General features: G+C 45.8%; 1 protein-coding gene across 1 annotated transcript in view; it reads left to right on the top strand.

Annotated features, from left to right (window-relative positions):
* wu:fl23c11 (interleukin-17 receptor C) overlaps window positions 1-21,217 on the top strand; it is a 22,111-nt gene extending 894 nt beyond the window's left edge. The window contains 16 exon segments of the mRNA XM_021566743.3: window positions 4,182-4,206; window positions 4,337-4,465; window positions 5,710-5,820; window positions 5,997-6,103; window positions 6,251-6,359; window positions 8,196-8,237; window positions 13,069-13,208; window positions 13,315-13,371; window positions 13,511-13,568; window positions 13,670-13,908; window positions 14,008-14,058; window positions 14,186-14,237; window positions 19,787-19,882; window positions 20,040-20,078; window positions 20,288-21,055; window positions 21,058-21,217. Coding sequence (XP_021422418.2) covers window positions 4,182-4,206; window positions 4,337-4,465; window positions 5,710-5,820; window positions 5,997-6,103; window positions 6,251-6,359; window positions 8,196-8,237; window positions 13,069-13,208; window positions 13,315-13,371; window positions 13,511-13,568; window positions 13,670-13,908; window positions 14,008-14,058; window positions 14,186-14,237; window positions 19,787-19,882; window positions 20,040-20,078; window positions 20,288-21,055; window positions 21,058-21,089 — 2,055 coding nt within the window. The 3' untranslated portion in view covers window positions 21,090-21,217.
* The last annotated feature ends 213 nt before the right edge of the window (window positions 21,218-21,430 follow it).

A 21,430-nucleotide genomic window follows, 5' to 3' on the forward strand; every position in this document is an offset into this window, starting at 1 on the left:
CTTTAGTTCACGTGCACGCACCATGCACAGCCATATGTCGTATCTAGCAGGAGGCTGTCGGAAAGAAATCACAACTAGAGTACCTGCAACTGGGGCGGCAGGGTAGCCTAGTGGTTAGAGCATTGGATTTGCAAGTTCAAATCCCCGAGCTGACAAGGTACAACATCTGTCGTTCTGCCCTTGAACAGGCAGTTAACCCACTGTTCCTAGGCCGTCATTGAAAATAAGAATTTGTTCTTAACTGACTTGCCTAGTAAAATAAAGGTACAAAAAAAAACTAAATTCCTGATCTAGTCTGGGATACAGTGCATTCGGAAAGTATTCAGACCCCTTGACTTTTTCAACACTTTGCTACATTACAGCCTTATTCTAAAATATTTTTTTCCCTCTTTAATCTACACAAAATACCCCATAATGACAAGCAAAAACAGGTTTTTATACATGTTTTCAAAAAATAATAATACATTTACATAAGTATTCAGACCCTGTCTTGGCTATGTGCTTAGGGTTGTTGTCCTGTTGGAAGGTGAACCTTCGCCCCAGTCTGAGGTCCTGAGCACTCTGGAGCAGGTTTTCCTCAAGGATCTCTCTGTACTTTGCTCCGTTCATCTTTCCTTCTATGCTGACTAGTCTCCCAGTTCCTGCTGCTGAAAAACACCCCCACAGTATGATGCTGCCACCACCATGCTTCACCGTAGGGATGTTACCAGGTTTCCTCCTGACGTGACGCTTGGCATTCAGGCCAAAGACTTCAATCTTCTTCATCAGACCAGATAATCTTGTTTCTCATGGTCAGAGATTCCTTTAGGTGCCTTTAGGCAAACTCCAAGTGGGCTGTCCAAGTGGGCTGTCATGTGGCTTCTGTCTGGCCACTCTATCATAAAGGCCTAATTGGTGGAATGCTGTAGAGATGGTTGTCCTTCTGGATGATTCTCTCATCTCCACAGAGGAACTCTGGAGCTCTGTCAGAGGGACCATCAAGTTTTTGGTCACCTCCCTGACCAAGGCATTTCTCCCCGATTGTTCAGTTTGGCTTGGTGGCCAGCTCTAGGAAGAATCTTGGTGGTTCCTGTCAAGTGTCAGTTGTTCAGAGGTGAGGACGGAGTCAGGCGCAGGACACAGAACTGAGTAAAACAACGTACTTTACTCAATAAATCCACGCAGGGATAACAAACCCTAACACAAAACCAGGAACAATCACGCACAAAACATAATGAGAACCAGAGGGTTAAATAGGGAAATAATAATAATGTAATGGGAACCAGGTGTGTACATTCAAGACATTACAAATGGAAAAAGAAACGTGGATCGGTGGCAGCTAGAAAGCCGGTGACGACGACTGCCGAACGCCGCGGCGGAAGTCGTGACAGTTCCAAACTTCTTCCATTTAAGAATGATGGAGGCCACTGTGTTCTTGGGGACCTTCAATGCTGGAGACATTTTTTGGTACCCTTCCCCAGATCTGTACCTCGACACAATCCTGTCTTTTGCTCTGACATGCACTGTCAATTGCGGAATCTTATAGAGACAGGTCTGTGCCTTTCCAAATCATGTCCAATTTTTGAATTTACCACTGGTGGTCTCAAATCAAGTTGTAGAAACATCTCCAGGATGATCAATGGAAACAGGATGAGCTCAATTTCGAGTCTCATAGTGGAAGTTGGAAGTTTACATTAAGTTTACATTAAAACTCATTTTTCAACCATTCCACAAATTTTTTGTTAACAAACTATAGTTTTGGCAAGTCGATCAGGACATCTACTTTGTGCATGACGCAAGTAATTTTTCCAACAATTATTTACAGACAGATTATTTCACTTATAATTCACTATATCACAATTCCAGTGGGTCAGAAGCTCCTTTTTTTTTTATTTGACCCCTTTTTCTCCCCAATTTCGTGGTATCCAATTGTGTTTTTTTTTTTTAGTAGCTACTATCTTGTCTCATTGCTACAACTCCCGTACGGGCTCGGGAGAGACGAAGGTTGAAAGTCATGCGTCCTCCGATACACAACCCCGCACTGCTTCTTTGCACAGCACGCATCCAACCTGGAAGCCAGCCGCACCAATGTGTCGTAGGAAACACCGTGCACCTGGCAACCTTGGTTAGCGCACACTGCGCCTGGCCCGCCACAGGAGTCGCTGGTGCGCGATGAGACAAGGACATCTGCCAAACCCTCCCTAACCCGGACGACGCTAGGCCAATTGTGCGTCACCCCACGGACCTCCCGGTCGCGGCCGGTTACGACAGAGCCTGGGCGCGAACCCAGAGTCTCTGATGGCACAGCTGGCGCCACTGCGCCACCCGGGAGGCCCAACATACACTAAGTTGACTTGGCCTTTAAACAGCTTGGAAATTCCAGAAAATGATGTCATGGCTTTAGAAGCTTCTGATAGGCTAATTGACATCATTTGAGTCAATTGGAGGTGAACCTGTGGATGTATTTCAAGGCATACCTTCAAACTCAGTGCCTCTTTGCTTGACATCATGGGAAAATCCAAATTAATCAGCCAAAACAAATGGTAGACCTCCACAAGTCTGGTTCATCCTTGGGAGCAATTTGCAAATGCCATGTTCATCTGTACAAACAATAGTATTCAAGTATAAACACCATGCGACCACGCAGCCATCATACCGCTCAGGAAGGAGACGCGTTCTGTCTCCCAGAGATGAACATACTTTGGTGCGAAAAGTGCAAATCAATTCCAGAACAACAGCAAGATGCAGGAAACAGGTACAAAAGTATCTATTTCAACAGTAAAACAAGTCCTATGTCGACATAACCTGAAAGGCCGCTCAGCAAGGAAGAAGCCACTGCTCCAAAACCGCCATAAAAAAGCCAGACTACGATTGCAACTGCACATGGGGACAAAGATCGTACTTTTTGGAGAAATGTCCTCTGGTCTGATGAAACAAAAATAGAATTGTTTGGCCATAATGACCATTGTTCTGATGGGAGCAAAAAGGGGGAGGCTTGCAAGCCGAAGAACACCATCCCAACCGTGAAACATGGTTGGCAGCATCATGTTGTGGAGGTGCTTTGCTGCAGGAGGGACTGGTGCACCTCACAAAATAGTTGACATCATGAGGGAAAAAGTATGTGGATACAGTATATTGAAGCAACATCAGTCAGGAAGTTAAAGCTTGGTCGCAAATGGGTCTTCCAAATGGACAATGACCCCAAGCATACTTCCAAAGTTGTGGCAAAATGGCTTAAGGACAACAAAGTCAAGGTATTGGAGTGGCCATCACAAAGCCCTGACCTCAATCCTATAGAAAACCTGTGGGCAGAACTGAAAAAGTGTTCGCGCAAGGAGGCCTACAAATTACACCAGCTCTGTCATGAGGAATGGGCCAAAATTCACCCAACTTATTGTGGGAAGCTTGTGGAAGGCTACCCGAAACGTTTGACCCAAGTTAAACAATTTAAAGGCAATGCTACCAAATACTAATTGAGTGTATGTAAACTTCTGACCCACTGGGAATGTGATGAAAGAAATAAAAGCTGAAATAAATCATTCTCTCTACTATTATTCTGACATTTCACCTTCTTAAAATAAAGTGGTGATCCTAGCTGACCTAAGACATGGAATTTTTACTAGGATTAAATGTCAGGAATTGTGAAAAACTGAGTTTAAATGTATTTGGCTAAGGTGTATGTAAACTTCAGACTTCAACTGTAAATAAGGTATCTTATAAGGTTTCTGTTTTCACTTTGTCATTGTGGGGTATTGTGTGTAGATTGATGAGGATTTAAAAAAAAATCTAATCCATTTTAGAACAAGGGTTAACATAGCAAAATGTGGAAAACGGGAATGAGTCAGTGCTGGTTAAACACTTGATCAGTTTGAGTGAGCAGATTTATGTTTTGATTGACAGATGCGATGTACCTCAGTCTGTACTGTAGCACACACAGACACATCAAAGTTTTAATGCTCATTATGTATTCATGACCAGGCTAGAGCGTGACACCCAATCCTAGGGCTTGAGTGTTCCATCTCCACTGCTGTTGACCATTTCCAAGGATACGGTTCTGGGAGCAAGGTCATGAGAATTGACCTCTAGTGTAGTTGTGTGCAGTTAAACGGAAGAACATGTATCACGTATATCAAGTGGAAGTATTACTATGTATTTAAATAATAATTACACAATCATATGTCTGGTCTGGAATGTTTCCTTAGGGCCTGACTGACTGCAGTGTTAAAGGTGAGACCATACAAAGCATCATATATAGTCCATCATAAGCCAAAATATATTAGAACACTTATCATGACATTGACATCTCTCTCTCTCTCTCTCTCTCTCAATCGATTTCTCTGTCCCTTCTGCATCTTAGATGTTGCCTTTCCTGGCATGAAGGGTCCTGTGAAAGTTAGCCGGCTGGAGCTCAGCGTGTTTCTGTGTTGCACCAACGGCCAATACTGCAAACCCTGCCTGCGAGTCACGGTCTACTTCACAATCAAAGGTAGCCCAACTGCTTCAACCATTCAGTTGCAGCAGACACTATCATCATAGGCAACTGTGATGTCTGGATGCTATTCCACAGTCTTTAGTGCATACTCTACCATACCACTATCCCTAACTACACAACTAACCTTAACTCCAACAGGAAGTCACTGTGCCTGGGACAGGAGCATGCCATACCTACAGCAGGATTGTATTGATAGATTATGTTGATAGGTTGTATTGATGTATTGATAGGTTGTATTGATAGGTTGTATTGATGTATTGATAGGTTGTATTGATGTATTGATAGGTTGTATTGATCGGGTGTATTGATGTATTGGTTGTATTCATAGGTTGTATTGATGTATTGATAGGTTGTATTGATCGGGTGTATTGATGTATTGATAGGTTCTATTGATAGGTTGTATTGACAGGTTGTATTGATGTATTGATAGGTTGTATTGATAGGGTGTATTGATGTATTGATAGATTATATTGATAGGTTGTATTGATGTATTGATAGGTTGTATTGATGTATTGATAGGTTCTATTGATAGGTTGTATTGACAGGTTGTATGGATGTATTGATAGGGTGTATTGATGTATTGATAGGTTGTATTGACAGGTTGTATTGATGTATTGATAGGTTGTATTGATAGGGTGTATTGATGTATTGATAGATTATATTGATAGGTTGTATTGATGTATTGATAGGTTGTATTGATAGGGTGTATTGATGTATTGATAGGTTGTATTGATAGGGTGTATTGATGTATTGATAGGTTGTATTGATGTATTGATAGGTTGTATTGATAGGGTGTATTGATGTATTGATAGGTTGTATTGATAGGGTGTATTGATGTATTGATAGGTTGTATTGATAGGGTGTATTGATGTATTGATAGATTATATTGATAGGTTGTATTGATGTATTGATAGATTATATTGATAGGTTGTATTGATGTATTGATAGGTTGTATTGATGTATTGATAGGTTCTATTGATAGGTTGTATTGACAGGTTGTATTGATGTATTGATAGGTTGTATTGATAGGGTGTATTGATGTATTGATAGATTATATTGATAGGTTGTATTGATGTATTGATAGGTTGTATTGATGTATTGATAGGTTCTATTGATAGGTTGTATTGATAGGTTGTGGGCATTTGCAGGTTATTCTTAACTCTTCCTGTTCTCATTTGTTGATGCTGTTTCTGCTGTTCTCAGCACATTACATGTTGTTGCTGTTTCTGCTGTCCCAGATAAACATGAGGACCAGGAAGTGTCTGGTGACTACAGTGACGAAGATGACAGCTCTAACCAGAAGGAATTAAGAGAAGAGAGTCTCCTAGGGATGCCACGCGGCACAACAGGTAATCAAAAAGAGTGTGTCAAAAGAGAGAAAACACACCCACACGCACTCCTTGCGCGTACAAGTTGGTCAAGTAAAATAAATGAAAGTCACTCAAACTAGACTGTTCATGTGTCTTTTGCACTTTCTCATGGTAAATAATACATTGTTTGTTGTCTCTCCTACTGTGTGTTCCAGCAGCTTCTGTAACCGTGTGTTACAGCTACCCAAACATTTTGAATCGCTGCAAAGAAGTGACATTTACATTGATCCATTCAGCTCTGGGGGACCAGCACCCTCCTGAGGTACACATTCCCTTTATCGCCTGTCATTAAACTGTTGTCTATTAAAAATGTTAGGGTTATTTTGGGTAACTTTGGGCACTGCTAGGGTTGTTTAGTGGAAAGAACCAATAGCCTAGTATATAATAGGTTCATGTTTGACTTCTGTAGCTGTGGCTGTCCATATTGTTGGAGCCAGAGCCAGTACAATATGGAAGTCCAGTCATCGTCCACGCATTATATACCTCCGTTACCACCACTATCCCCTCCTTAGAAGATGGTAAGTGGCATTCTTTATACCACAATACCATAGCTGTACTATAAAGATGTTATTGATATGCATACACTGCCGGTCAAAAGTTTTAGAACACTTACTCATTCAAGGGTTTTTCATTATTTAAAAAAAAAAGATTTTCTATATTATAGAATAATAGTGAAGACATCAAAACTATGAAATAACACATATGGAATCATGTAGTAACCAAAGAAGTGTTAAACAAATCAAAATATATTTAATATTTGAGATTCTTCCAATAGCAACCCTTTGCCTTGATGACAGTTTGCACACTCTCGGCATTCTCTCAACCAGCTTCACCTGGAATGCTTTTCCAACAGTCTTGAAGGAGTTCCCACATATGCTGAGCACTTGTTGGCTGCTTTTCCTTCGCTCTGCGGTCCCACTCATCCCAAACCATCTCAATTGGGTCAAAGTCAGGGGATTGTGGAGGCCAGGTCATCTGATGCAGCACTTCATCACTCTTCTTCTTGGTAAAATAGTCCTTACACAGCCTGGAGGTGTGTTTTGGGTCATTGTCCTGTTGAAAAACAAATTATAGTCCCACTAAGCTCAAACCAGATGGGATGGCGCATCGCTGCAGAATGCTGTGGTAGCCATGCTGGTTAAGTGTGCGTTAAATTCTAAATAAATCACTGACAGTGTCACCAGCAAAGCAATCCCCACCATCACACCTCCTCCTCCATGCTTCACTGTGGGAACCACACATGTGGAGATCATCAGTTTACATACACCGCGTCTCACAAAGACACAAAGGTTGGAACCAAACATCTCCAATTTGGACTCATCAGACCAAAGGACATATTTCCACTGGTCTAATGTCCATTGCTTGTGTTTCTTGGCCCAAGCATGTATCTTCTTATTATTGGGGTCCTTTAGTAGTGGTTTCTTTGCAGCAATTCGACCATGAAGGCCTGATTCACGCAATCTCCTTTGAACAGTTGATGTTGAGATGTGTCTGATACTTGAACTCTGTGAAGCATTTATTTGGACTGCAATCTGAGGTGCAGTTAATTCCCCCTTTTCTGAGGCTGGAAACTCTAATGAACTTATCCTCTGCAGCAGAGGTAACTCTGGGTCTTCCTTTCCTGTGGCAGTCCTCATGAGAGCCAGTTTCATCATAGCGCTTGATGGTTTTCGACAGCCCTTGAACAAACTTTAAAAGTTCTTGAAATGTTCCATATTGACTGACCTTCATGTCTTAAAGTAACGATGGACTGTCATTTCTCTTTGCTTATTTGAGCTGTTCTTGCCATAATATGGACTTGTTCTTTTGCCAAATAGGGCTATCTTCTGTTTACCACCCCTACCTTGTCACAGCACAACTGATTAGCTCAAATGCATTAAGAAGGAAAGAAATTCCTCAAGTTAACTTTTAAGAAGGCACACCTGTAAATTAAAGTGCATTCTAGGTGACTACCTCATGAAGCTGTTTGAGAGAATGCAAAGAGTGTACAAAGCTGTCATCAAGGCAAAGGATGGCTACTTGAAGAATCTCCAATTTAAAATATATTTTGATTTGCTTAACACTCTTTTGGTTACTACATGATTCCATATGTGTTATTTAATAGTTTTGAAGTCTTCACTATTATTCTACAATGTAGAAAATAGTAAAAAATAAAGAAAAACCCTTGAATGGTTAGGTGTTCTAAAACTTTTGACTGGTAGTGTACATTCCTCAGATCATGAATTTTGACTACCTCTCTCTCTCTCTCTCTCTCTCTCTCGCTCTCTCTCTCTCTCTCTCTGTCTCTCTCTCTCTCTCTCTCTCTCTCTCTCTCTCTGTCTCTGTCTCTCTCTCTCCCCCACTCTATCTCTTAGTTTGTTCCCCTGACCTAGATGGTGTTGTGAAAGAATGTGATGGTGAGTCACTGTAATTTATAATGCAACCCTGCATCCCCATAGTATTATACTGTACCTGCTTTAGTTTAAACCTTTACATCTCTTATTGATTGACATTTGATATACAGCACCAGTCAAACGTTTGCACACACCTACTCATTCAAGGGTTTGTCTTTATATTTACTATTTTCTACATTGTAGAATAATAGTGTAGACATCAAAACTATGAAATAACACATGGAATCATCTAGCAACCAAAAAAGTTTTAAACAAATCCAAATACATTTTAGATTTGAGATTCTTCAAAGTAGCCACCCTTTGCATTGATGACAGCTTTGCACACTCTTGGCAGTCTCTCAACCAGCTTCACCTGGAATGCTTTTCCAACAGTCTTGCAGGAGTTCCCGCATATGCTGAGCACTTGTTGGCTGCTTTTCCTTCACTCTGCGGTCCAACTCATCTCAAACTATCTCAATTTAGTTGGGGTTGGGTGATTGTGTAGTCTAGGTCATCTGACGCAGCACTCCATCACTCTCCTTCTTGGTCAAATAGCCATTACACAGCCTGGAGGTGTGTTTGGTCATTGTCCTGTTGAAAACAAATTATAGTCCCATTTACCCCAAATCTGATGGGAAGGCGTATTGCTGCAGAATGCTGTGGTAGCCATGCTGGTTAAGTGTACCTTGAATTCTAAATAAATCACAGACAGTGTCACCAGCAAAGCACCCCCACCATCACACCTCCCACATGCTTCACGGTGGGAACCACACATGCGGAGATCATCCGTTCACCTACTCTGCATCTCACAAAGACACGGCGGTTGGAACCAAACATCTCCAATTTGGACTCATCAGACCAGAGGACAGATTTCCATCGGTTTAATGTCCATTGCTTGTGTTTCTTGGCCCAAGTAAGTCTCTTCTTCTTATTGGTGTCCTTAGTAGTGGTTTCTTTGCAGCAATTAGACCATGAAGGCCTGATTTCATGGAGTCTCCTCTGAAAAGTTGATGCTGAGATGTGTCTGTTATTTGAACTCTGTGAAGCATTTATTTGGGCTGCAATCTGAGGTGCAGTTAACTCTAATGAACCTATCCTCTGCAGCAGAGATAACTCTGTGTCTTCCTTTAATGTTTCAGTCTGGTGATGGACTGTCATTTCTCTTTGCATATTTGAGCTGTTCTTGCCATAATATAGACTTGGTCTTTTACCAAATAGGGCTGTTTTATTTTATTTCACCTTTATTTAACCAGGTAGGCTATTTGAGAACAAGTTCTAATTTGCAACTGCGAACTGGCCAAGATAAAGCATAGCAATTCGACACATACAACAACACAGAGTTACACACGGAATAAACAAAACATAGTCAGTAATACAGTAGAACAAAAGGAAACAAAAAGTCTATATACAGTGAGTCTATATACAGTGAGTGCAAGATAAGGGAGTTAAGGCAATAAATAGGCCATGGTGGTGAAGTAATTACAATATAGCAATTAAACACTGGAATGGTAGATGTGCAGAAGATGAATGTGCAAGTAGAGATACTGGAGTGCAAAGGAGCAAGATAAATTAATAAATACTGTATGGGGATGAGGTAGATAGATAGATGGGCTGTTTACAGATGGGCTATGTACAGGTGCAGTGATCTGTGAGCTGCTCTGACAGCTGGTGATTAAAGCTAGTGAGGGAGATATGAGTCTCCATCTTCAGAGATTTTTGCAGTTCGTTCCAGTCATTGGCAGCAGAGAACTGGAAGGAAAGATGAACAAATTAGGATTTGGCTTTGGGGGTGACCAGTGAGATATACCTGCTGGAACGCATGCTACGAGTGAGTACTGCTATGGTGACCAGTGAGCTGAGATAAGGCTTTACCTAGCAGAGACTTGTAGATAATCTGTAGCCAGTGTTTGTTTTTTTTTCACCTTTATTTAACCAGGTAGGCTAGTTGAGATCAAGTTCTCATTTGCAACTGCGACCTGGCCAAGATAAAGCATAGCATAGGTTTGGCAACGAGTATGAAGCGAGGGACAACCAACGAGAGCGTACAGGTCACAATGGTGGGTAGTGTATGGGGCTTTGGTGACAAAACGGATGGCACTGTGATAGACTGCATCCAGTTTGTTGAGTAGAGTGTTGGAGGCTATTTTATAGATGACATCACCAAAGTCGAGGATCGGTAGGATAGTCAGTTTTACGGGGGTATGTTTGGCAGCATGAGTGAAGGATGCTTTGTTGTGATATAGGAAGCCAATTCTAGATTTAATTTTGGATTGGAGATGCTTAATGTGAGTCTGGGAGGAGAGTTTACAGTCTAACCAGACACCTAGGTATTTGTAGTTGTCCACGTATTCTAAGTCAGAGCCGTCCAGAGTAATGATGCTGGACGGGCAGGCAGGTGCGGGCAGTGATCGGTTGAAGAGCATGCATTTAGTTTTACTTGTATTTAAGAGCAGTTGGAGGCCACGAAGGAGAGTTGTATGGCATTGAAGCTCGTCTGGAGGTTAGCTAACACAGTGTCCAAAGAGGGGCCAGATGTATACAGAATGGTGTCGTCTGCGTAGAGGTGTACCAGAGAATCACCAGCAGAAAGAGAAACTTCATTGATGTATACAGAGAAGAGAGTCGGCCCGAGGTTGAAACCTGTGGCACCCCATAGAGACTGCCGGAGGTCCGGACAACAGGCCCTCCGATTTGACACAGTGAACTCTATCAGAGAAGTAGTTGGTAAACCAGGCGAGGCAATCATTTGAGAAACCAAGGCTGTCGAGTCAATAAGAATGTGTTGATTGACTGAGTCGAAAGCCTTGGCCAGGTCAATGAATACGGCTGCACAGTAATGTCTCTTATCGATGGCAGTTATGATGTCGTTTAGGACCTTGAGCGTGGCTGAGGTGCACCCATGACCAGCTCTGAAACCAGATTGCATAGCGGAGAAGGTACAGTGGGATTCGAAATGGTTGGTAATCTGTTTGTTAACTTAGCTTTCGAAGACCTTAGAAAGACAGGGTAGGATAGATATAGGTCTGTAACAGTTTGGGTCTAGAGTGTCTCCCCCTTTGAAGAGGGGGATGACCGCGTCAGCTTACCAATTTTTCGGAATCTCAGACGATACGAAAGAGGTTGAACAGGCTAGTAATAGGGGTTGCAACAATTTTGGCAGATCATTTTAGAAATAGAGGGTCCAGATTGTCTAGCCCGGCTGATTTGTAGGGGTCCAGATTTTGCAGCTCTTTCAGAACATCAGCTATCTGGATTTGGGTAAATGAGAAATGGTAGGGGCTTTGGCAGGTTGCTGTGGAGGGTGCCGGGCAGTTGACCGGGGTAATAGCAGCCAGGTGGAAAGCATGGCCAGCCGTAGAGAAATGCTTATTGAAATTCTAAATTATAGTGGATTTATCGGTGGTGACAGTATTTCCTAGCCTCAGAGCAGTGGGCAACTGGGAGGAGGTGCTCTTATTCTCTATGGACTTTACAGTGTCCCAGAACTGTTTTGAGTTAGTACTACAGGATGCAAATTTCTGTTTGAAAAAGCTAGCCTTAGCTTTCCTACCTGCCTGTGTGTATTTGTTCCTAACTTCCCTGAAAAGTTGCATATCACAGGGGCTATTCAATGCTAATGCAGAATGCCACAGGATGTTTTTGTGCTGGTCAAGGGCAGAAAGGTCTGGAGTGAACCAAGGACTATATCTATTCCTAGTTCTAAATTTTTGGAATGGGGCATGCTTATTTAAGATGATGAGGAAGGCACTTTTAAAGAATATTCAGGCATCATCCACTGACGGGATGAAGTTAATGTCATTCCAGGATACCCCGGCCAGGTCAATTAGAAAGGCCTGCTCGCAGAAGTGTTTTAGGGAGCGTTTGACAGTAATGAGGGGTGGTCGTTTGGTCGCAGACCCATTACAGATGCAGGCAATGAGGCAGTGATCGCTGAGATCTTGATTGAAAACAGCAGAGGTGTATTTGGAGGGCAAGTTAGTTAGGATGACATCTATGAGGTTGCCCGTGTTTACGGATTTGGAGTTGTACCTGGTAGGTTCATTGATAATTTGTGTGAGATTGAGGGCATCAAGCTTGGATTGTAGGATGGCCGGGGTGTTAAGCATGTCCCAGTTTAGGTCACCTAGTAGCACGAGCTCAGAAGATAGATGGGGGGCAATCAATTCACATATGGTGTCAAGGGCACAGCTGGGGGCAGAGGGAGGTCTATAGCAAGTGGCACCAGTGAGAGACTTGTTTCTGGAAAGGTGAATTTTTAGAAGTAGAAGCTCAAATTGTTTGTGTACAGACTTGGATAGTAATACAGAACTCTGCAGGCTATCTTTGCAGTAGATGCAACACCGCCCCCTTTGGCAGTTCTATCTTGGCGGAAAATGTTATAATTAGCGATGGAGATTTCAAGGTTTTTGGTGGTTTTCCTAAGCCAGGATTCAGACACGACTAAGACATCCGGGTTGGAAGAGTGTGATAACTTCTGTATACCACCCCTACCTTGTCACAACACAACTGATTGGCTCAAACCCATCAAGAAGGAAAGAAATTCCACAAATTAACTTTTAACAAATCACACTTGTCAATTTAAATGCATTCCAGTTGACTACCACATGAAGCTGGTTGAGAGAATACAAAGCTTGTGCAAGGCTGTCACCAAGGGAAAGGGTGGCTACTTTGAAGAATCTCAGATATAAAATATATTTTGATTTATTTAAACGTTTTGGTTACTACATGATTCCATATTATTTCATAGTTTTGATGTTTTCACTATTATTCTACAATATCTAAAAATGGTAAAAACAAAAAAAAACTTTGAATGAATAGGTGTGTCCAACATTTTGACCGGTACTATATGTCTCAGCGCCCAAGCTCAGAGCTGTGATTGATAAGAAGAGAGGTGTGGCTGTGCTCCAACTGGACAGTTCTAACAAGACACCAACCAGTGAGATGGGCATGTGCCAGATGTTCGGGACTGGAGAACCTTGCAGATACCAGAAGTGGGTCAGTATGTATAAAGAAAAGTCACAAATTTTTTTTACAAGGTCCAGCTGTGACCTCCTTACTCACTGTCACCTTCTCTTTCTCACGCCCTTTCTTCTTCTTTCAGAGCCAGAGAGAGATGAGCATTCCTTTGAGGTCTATAGCGCCCTGCCTGTGCTTTCAGGTAAACATTGCTTGATTTTTCTGCAGCTCGGCATACCGAATCTGAGGAACAACTTGTTTCCAAAGCTGAATTGAATATTCATTATCATTGTCATGCAGGAGTCACTTTTGCACATTCCTTGTATGTTGCTTTACAACAGGTTTGGTGGAAGGGACATAATCTACGCAGAGAGATCTGCCCCTTCATGAACAACAAAGGTAAGGAGTTCAATCAGATTCCCTCCCTACCACAGAACTCTTGCCTCTGGACTGGAAACATTTGTTATTGTAACACCCAAATGTCTCCATTCCTCTCTCAGAGCTTTTCAGAAGAATGTGGGACAACAACGTGTCCTTGTCAGTGGAGGAGGCTCAGACAAAGGTGGGGAACGGCACAGTGCTGAGTTGGAACGTGACTGCCCCCTGTCGCCTGGAGGGGGAACTGTGGCTGTGTAGAAGGGGCTCAGCGGGGGGGCATTGCGAGGAGTTGAAGGGCTCCAGGCAGAGGATGCACAAGCACACACATGCCGGGTGGACGCCCACTCTCCACGGACACTGGGTAAGGCCTACCGTGTGGGGTCGACTTACCCTTCACCTTTGACCTTACTGAGGACCTTACTGACTGTTGAGTTTCTGTTTCTGTTGGGGTTTTTTTCAGAAAAGAGGAGAGTTCATCAATGTGAACCCTCATCCTGCTCTGTGTGTCCAGGTAAACACTTCTCCACTGACCTGTGGACAAAGTGCACTGTTTGAATGAAATTGTGAGCCTGTACTTACTCTGTAATGCAGTACTGTAAGTGTTTATGCCTGACACCGCACTGTTTCTTGTTGTCTAGATGAAAGTACAGGGGATGGATACAAAGCTGGATCCCGTGTGTCCATTTGCAAGTATGCATTTCACCCCTGAGGGTCAATATGTTACATTTTATAAGGTTTACCTATAGTTCTAAACTGGTTGTATGCTGTATTTGGCTGTACTAAGGATTGGTTAAATGGTCATCAATTCATTAATGCAACTGACCCACACTCTTAGAAAAAAGGTGCTATCTAGAAACCAAAATGGTTCATTTGCTGTCCCAATATGAGAACCCTTTGCAGAACCCATTTTGGTTCCAGGTAGAACCCTTTTCACAGAGGGTTCTACCTGGAACCAAAAATGGTTCTCCTATGGGTCAAAGGCGAAGAACCTTTTTGGAACCCATTTTACTAAGAGTGGAATATACTGGATTATTAACAGGTTAGGTCTTTGGTTAATCTGTGTCTCTATAACGAGCAGCATAGAGATTAGTGCTAAATTAGCTAAAGAGGATATTTGGTGTCATGTACTGTCATGTTGTGTCTTGTCTCTGTCCTTTCCCTTCACCCTGTCTCCCTCTGCTGGTCGTTGTTAGGTTACCTTTTCTCCCCCGCTTTCCCCCAGCTGTTCCTTGTCTCCTCTGACTACCCATTCACCCCGTTTCCCACCTGTTCCCTTTTTCCCTCTGATTAGGTCCCTATATCTCTCTCTGTTTCTGTTCCTGTCCTTGTCGGATTCTTGTTTGTTGTGTTTCATGCCTGAGCCAGACTATCGTCATGTTTGCTGTAACCTTGTCCTGTCCTGTCGGAATCTGCCGGTCTATCTGAGCCTACCTATGTTTGGTTATTAAAGAAGCTCTGTTTAAGTTAGTTCGCTTTTGGGTCCTCATTCACTCACCATAACAGAAGAATCCGACCAAGAATGGACCCAGCGACTTCGGATCCTCTCCACTCAGCCGTCGGGATCCAGGGAGCGATGCTAGGCAGACACGAGCAGGAAGTGTCTGCTGCTCGACATGCCGTTGAGACCCTGGCCACCCAAGTCTCCAACCTCACAGAACAGGTTCACCATCTCCGCCTCGATCCACCGGCCACTTCCAGGGCTTTCGAATCTCCGGAGCCCAGAATCAATAACCCGCCGTGTTACTCTGGGGAGCCCACTGAATGCCGCTCGTTCCTCACCCAGTGTGATATTGTGTTTTCTCTCCAGCCCAACACTTACTCCAGGAGCACTGCTCGTGTCGCCTACGTCATATCTCTCCTTATTGGACGGGCTCGTGAGTGGGGCACGGCAATCTGGGAGGCAAGGGCTGAGTGTACTAACCAGTATCAGGACTTTAAGGAGGAGATGATACGGGTTTTTGATCGATCTGTTTTTGGGGAGGAGGCTTCCAGGGCCCTGTCTTCCCTATGTCAAGGCAATCGATCCATAACAGACTACTCTATTGAGTTTCGCACTCTTGCTGTCTCCAGTGGCTGGAACGAGCCGGCCTTGCTCGCTCGTCTTCTGGAGGGTTTCCGCGCAGAGGTAAAGGATGAGATTCTCTCCCGGGAGGTTCCTTCCAGCGTGGATTCCTTGATTGAACTCGCTATTCGCATTGAGCGACGGGTTGATCTTCGTCACCGAGCTCGTGGAAAGGAGCTCGCGCTCTCCGTCGCCTCCCTCTCCGCATCACTACCATCTTCCTCTGCCGGCTCGGGTGCTGAGCCCATGCAGCTGGGAGGTATCCGCATCTCGACTAAGGAGAGGGAACGGAGAATCACCAACCGCCTCTGTCTCTATTGCGGTTCCGCTGGTCATTTTGTCACTTCATGTCCAGTAAAAGGCCAGAGCTCGTCAGTAAGCGGAGGGCTACTGGTGAGCGCTACTACTCCTGTCTCTCCTTCAAGATCCTGCACTACCTTGTCGGTCCATCTACGCTGGACCGGTTCGTCAGCTTCCTGCAGTGCCTTAATAGACTCTGGGGCGGAGGGCTGTTTTATGGACGAGACCTGGGCTCGGGAACATGACATTCCTCTCAGACAGTTAAAGGAGCCCACGGCCTTGTTCGCCCTGGATGGTAGTCCTCTCCCCAGGATTCAGCGTGAGACGCTACCTTTAACCCTCACTGTTTCTGGTAATCATAGTGAAACCATTTCTTTTTTAATTTTTCGTTCACCTTTTACACCTGTTGTTTTGGGCCATCCCTGGCTAGTTTGTCATAATCCTTCCATTAATTGGTCTAGTAATTCTATCCTCTCCTGGAACGTCTCTTGTCATGTGAAATGTTTAATGTCTGCTATCCCTCCTGTTTCCTCTGTCTCTTCTTCACAGGAGGAGCCTGGTGATTTGACAGGGGTGCCGGAGGAATATCACGGTCTGCGCACGGTGTTCAGTCGGTCCAGGGCCACCTCTCTTCCTCCACACCGGTCGTATGATTGTAGTATTGATCTCCTTCCGGGAACCACCCCCCCCCGGGGTAGACTATACTCTCTGTCGGCTCCCGAACGTAAGGCTCTCGAAGATTATTTGTCTGTAGCTCTTGACGCCGGTACCATAGTCCCCTCCTCCTCTCCCGCTGGAGCGGGGTTTTTTTTTGTCAAGAAGAAGGACGGGTCTCTGCGCCCCTGCATAGATTATCGAGGGCTGAATGACATAACAGTGAAGAATCGTTATCCGCTTCCTCTTATGTCTTCAGCCTTCGAGATCCTGCAGGGAGCCAGGTTTTTCACTAAGTTGGACCTTCGTAACGCTTACCATCTCGTGCGCATCAGGGAGGGGGACGAGTGGAAGACGGCGTTTAACACTCCGTTAGGGCACTTTGAATACCGGGTTCTTCCTTTCGGCCTCGCTAACGCTCCAGCTGTCTTTCAGGCATTAGTCAATGATGTCCTGAGAGACATGCTGAACATCTTTGTTTTCGTTTACCTTGACGATATCCTGATTTTTTCACCGTCACTCCAGATTCATGTTCAGCACGTTCGACGTGTCCTCCAGCGCCTTTTAGAGAATTGTCTTTTTGTGAAGGCTGAGAAGTGCACTTTTCATGCCTCCTCCGTCACATTTCTCGGTTCTGTTATTTCCGCTGAAGGCATTAAGATGGATCCCGCTAAGGTCCAAGCTGTCATTGATTGGCCCGTCCCTAAGTCACGCGTCGAGCTGCAGCGCTTTCTCGGCTTCGCGAACTTCTATCGTCGTTTCATCCGTAATTTCGGTCAGGTGGCAGCTCCTCTCACAGCCCTTACTTCTGTCAAGACGTGCTTTAAGTGGTCCGTTTCCGCCCAGGGAGCTTTTGATCTCCTCAAGAATCGTTTTACATCCGCTCCTATCCTTGTTACACCTGACGTCTCTAGACAGTTCGTTGTCGAGGTTGACGCGTCAAAGGTGGGCGTTTGTAGCCATCCTTTCTCAGCGCTCCCTCTCTGACGACAAGGTCCACCCATGCGCGTATTTTTCTCATCGCCTGTCGCCGTCGGAACGTAACTATGATGTGGGTAACCGCGAACTGCTCGCCATCCGGTTAGCCCTAGGCGAATGGCGACAGTGGTTGGAGGGGGCGACCGTTCCTTTTGTCGTTTGGACTGACCATAGGAACCTTGAGTACATCCGTTCTGCCAAACGACTTAATGCGCGTCAGGCGCGTTGGGCGCTGTTTTTCGCTCGTTTCGAGTTCGTGATTTCTTATCGTCCGGGCTCTAAGAACACCAAGCCTGATGCTTTGTCTCGTCTCTTCAGTTCTTCAGTAGCCTCCACTGACCCCGAGGGGATTCTCCCTGAGGGGCGTGTTGTCGGGTTGACTGTCTGGGGAATTGAGAGGCAGGTAAAACAAGCGCTCACTCACACTCCGTCGCCGCGCGCTTGTCCTAGGAACCTTCTTTTCGTTCCCGTTCCTACTCGTCTGGCCGTTCTTCAGTGGGCTCACTCTGCCAAGTTAGCCGGCCACCCTGGCGTTCGGGGTACGCTTGCTTCCATTCGCCAGCGTTTTTGGTGGCCCACCCGGGAGCATGACACGCGTCGTTTCGTGGCTGCTTGTTCGGTCTGCGCGCAGACTAAGTCCGGTAACTCTCCTCCTGCCGGCCGTCTCAGGCCGCTTCCTATTCCCTCTCGACCGTGGTCTCACATCGCCTTAGATTTTGTCACCGGACTGCCTTCGTCAGCGGGGAGGACTGTTATTCTTACGGTTGTCGATAGGTTCTCTAAGGCGGCTCATTTCATTCCCCTTGCTAAGCTTCCTTCTGCTAAAGAGACGGCACAAATCATCATCGAGAATGTTTTCAGAATTCATGGCCTTCCGTCAGACGTCGTTTCGGACAGAGGTCCGCAATTCACGTCTCAATTTTGGAGGGAGTTTTGCCGTTTGATTGGGGCTTCCGTCAGTCTCTCTTCCGGCTTTCACCCCCAGTCTAACGGTCAAGCAGAACGGGCCAATCAGACTATTGGTCGCATCTTACGCAGTCTTTCTTTTCGTAACCCTGCGTCTTGGTCAGAACAGCTCCCCTGGGCAGAATACGCCCACAACTCGCTTCCTTCGTCTGCGACCGGGCTATCTCCTTTTCAGAGTAGCCTCGGGTACCAGCCTCCGCTGTTCTCATCTCAGTTCGCCGAGTCCAGCGTCCCCTCCGCTCAGGCTTTTGTCCAACGTTGCGAGCGCACCTGGAAGAGGGTCAGGTCTGCACTTTGCCGTTATAGGACGCAGACTGTGAGGGCTGCTAATAAGCGTAGAACTAAGAGTCCTAGATATTGTCGCGGTCAGAGAGTTTGGCTCTCCACTCAGAACCTTCCCCTTAAGACGGCTTCTCGCAAGTTGACCCCGCGGTTCATTGGTCCGTTCCGTATTTCTCGGGTCATTAATCCTGTCGCAGTTCGACTTCTTCTTCCGCGATACCTTCGTCGCGTCCACCCGGTCTTCCATGTCTCCTGCATCAAGCCCGTCCTTCGCGCCCCCGCTCGTCTTTCCCCCCCCCCCCCATCCTTGTCGAGGGCGCACCCATCTACAGGGTCCGTAGAATTTTGGACATGCGTCCTCGGGGCCGTGGTCACCAGTACCTCGTAGATTGGGAGGGGTACGGTCCTGAGGAGAGGAGTTGGGTTCCCTCTCGGGACGTGCTGGACCGTGCGCTGATCGAGGATTTCCTCCGTTGCCGCCAGGTTTCCTCCTCGAGTGCGCCAGGAGGCGCTCGGTGAGTGGGGGGGTACTGTCATGTACTGTCATGTTGTGTCTTGTCTCTGTCCTTTCCCTTCACCCTGTCTCCCTCTGCTGGTCGTTGTTAGGTTACATTTTCTCCCCCGCTTTCCCCCAGCTGTTCCTTGTCTCCTCTGACTACCCATTCACCCCGTTTCCCACCTGTTCCCTTTTTCCCTCTGATTAGGTCCCTATATCTCTCTCTGTTTCTGTTCCTGTCCTTGTCGGATTCTTGTTTGTTGTGTTTCATGCCTGAGCCAGACTATCGTCATGTTTGCTGTAACCTTGTCCTGTCCTGTCGGAATCTGCCGGTCTATCTGAGCCTACCTATGTTTGGTTATTAAAGAAGCTCTGTTTAAGTTAGTTCGCTTTTGGGTCCTCATTCACTCACCATAACATTTGGCAGAAATAATGGATACAATGATGGATTATGAGGCATTGGTCCACAGCTGTATGTAATCAGACTGACTTCCCCTATAGCACCACGGAACCGATGGCTCCTGACTCTCCTGATAGGGCTGCTACTAATCTGTTTGGCAATACTTGGGGCCTACGTCATACATGGTGCTCTCAAAGGTTAGTGATGCAGCTATATATTATCAATATTATTACCTATCTAATCACTAAATGTATTAACTATATATGAATCTAATATTACTAGCCTGGGTGCCATCCTGACATTTTCGGCACACACATCTCATCATTATTCTTGCACTTTTTATCTCCCCCACAGGATACGTGTGGAGATGGTTGAAAGATGAGGACATAAAAGGTGAGATAAGCCTTTAAAACATTCCCTCACAATTCACTGTCTCCAATTATATCTGAATCCAATTATATTCTTTCTTCATGCTTCAGAAGAATAACCACCCTCTCTCTATCCCTTTTTTCTCTCTCTTCTTGGATCTCATTTCCTCGGCCGCTTTTCTCTTTCTGTCCTCCCCCCCCCCCTCTCCCTCTCCCTCTCCCTCTCTCTCCCAGGTGCAGTAGGAGGTGGCCACATTGTGTTGCTGTACCCTCCTGACAATGATCAGGCTGTGCTGGGTCTGGTGTGTCGTCTGGGCTTGTCCCTCTCCTCTCTGGGCTTCAGTGTATCTCTAGACCTGTGGAGCCAGGCCGAGCTCAGTGTCCTGGGACCAGTTCCATGGCTCCACTCCCGGCTTGATCGCCTGCAGAGACAGGGGGGGAAAGTGGTGCTGGTGCTGACCCAGGCAGCCTGGGAGAGGGCTGAGGAGTGGGGCAGTCGGGGCAGCCGGGGCTGGGAGAGGGGTACTCTCTGGGGGAGGGAGTGTGACGAGGATGGGGAGTCAGGGGTGGGGTGTCGTTCTCCGTATTCGGATGTCTTCAGTGCCTCGCTCAGCTGCATTCTAGCGGACTACTTGCAGGGCCGCGCCGGCGAACGCTTCACCCTTGTGCAGTTTGAGTGTCTGCCTCCCGGCGGCTGCCGCCCCCTACCTGAGCTCTTCAGGGGGCTGCCGCTCTTCAGCCTCCCCTCCCAGAGCCTGGGCTTCCTGACTGAACTGGCTTTGGGGCGAGGTAGGGGGGCAGCATCAGGGCGACGAAGGCGGGCAGGGGGGCTCAGGGCAGCCTCACGGGCACTGGCTGGGGGGCTGAGAGGGTTTGTGGGGGGTTCGGCAATGTTACGGCTGGCCGGGCTGCCCCAGGACTGTGTTGGTGCAGGGGTTGAGGACCCCTGGGAGTCTGTGCCGCTGCAGCCATGTCTCACCACCTTACCGTCCAGCCCTGACACCTGCCCAAGACCAGCGGGATGGACTGGGTCTAAGAGGGCAGGAGAGGCTGAGGAGGAACCAGGAGCCTGTTCCGCAGGATACTAACTGTGGCACTGACACACTATAATCCGATACTGGACATTAGAGCTTCAGGAGATGGTAGTGTCTCATGTACCTTTGGAGCTACTGTCCAAAGTAGAGCATGACTTGTTAATATTGTAAATGATTAACTTTTGTGGTCCTGAAAAACTACTGTCAACTCCAGTTTAAAGATTGCTCAGTTTGGCTGGGCGGCCAGCTCTAGAGAGGTTCTGGATGGCTCCAAACTTCTTCCATTTATGGATCCAAAGTTCTGTCCCATGTACAGTGCCTTCAGAAAGTATTCAGACCCCTT

This window comes from Oncorhynchus mykiss, chromosome 16 (assembly GCF_057628025.1).
Source record: "Oncorhynchus mykiss isolate SJ-2025 chromosome 16, ASM5762802v1, whole genome shotgun sequence".
Lineage (NCBI taxonomy): Eukaryota > Metazoa > Chordata > Actinopteri > Salmoniformes > Salmonidae > Oncorhynchus > Oncorhynchus mykiss.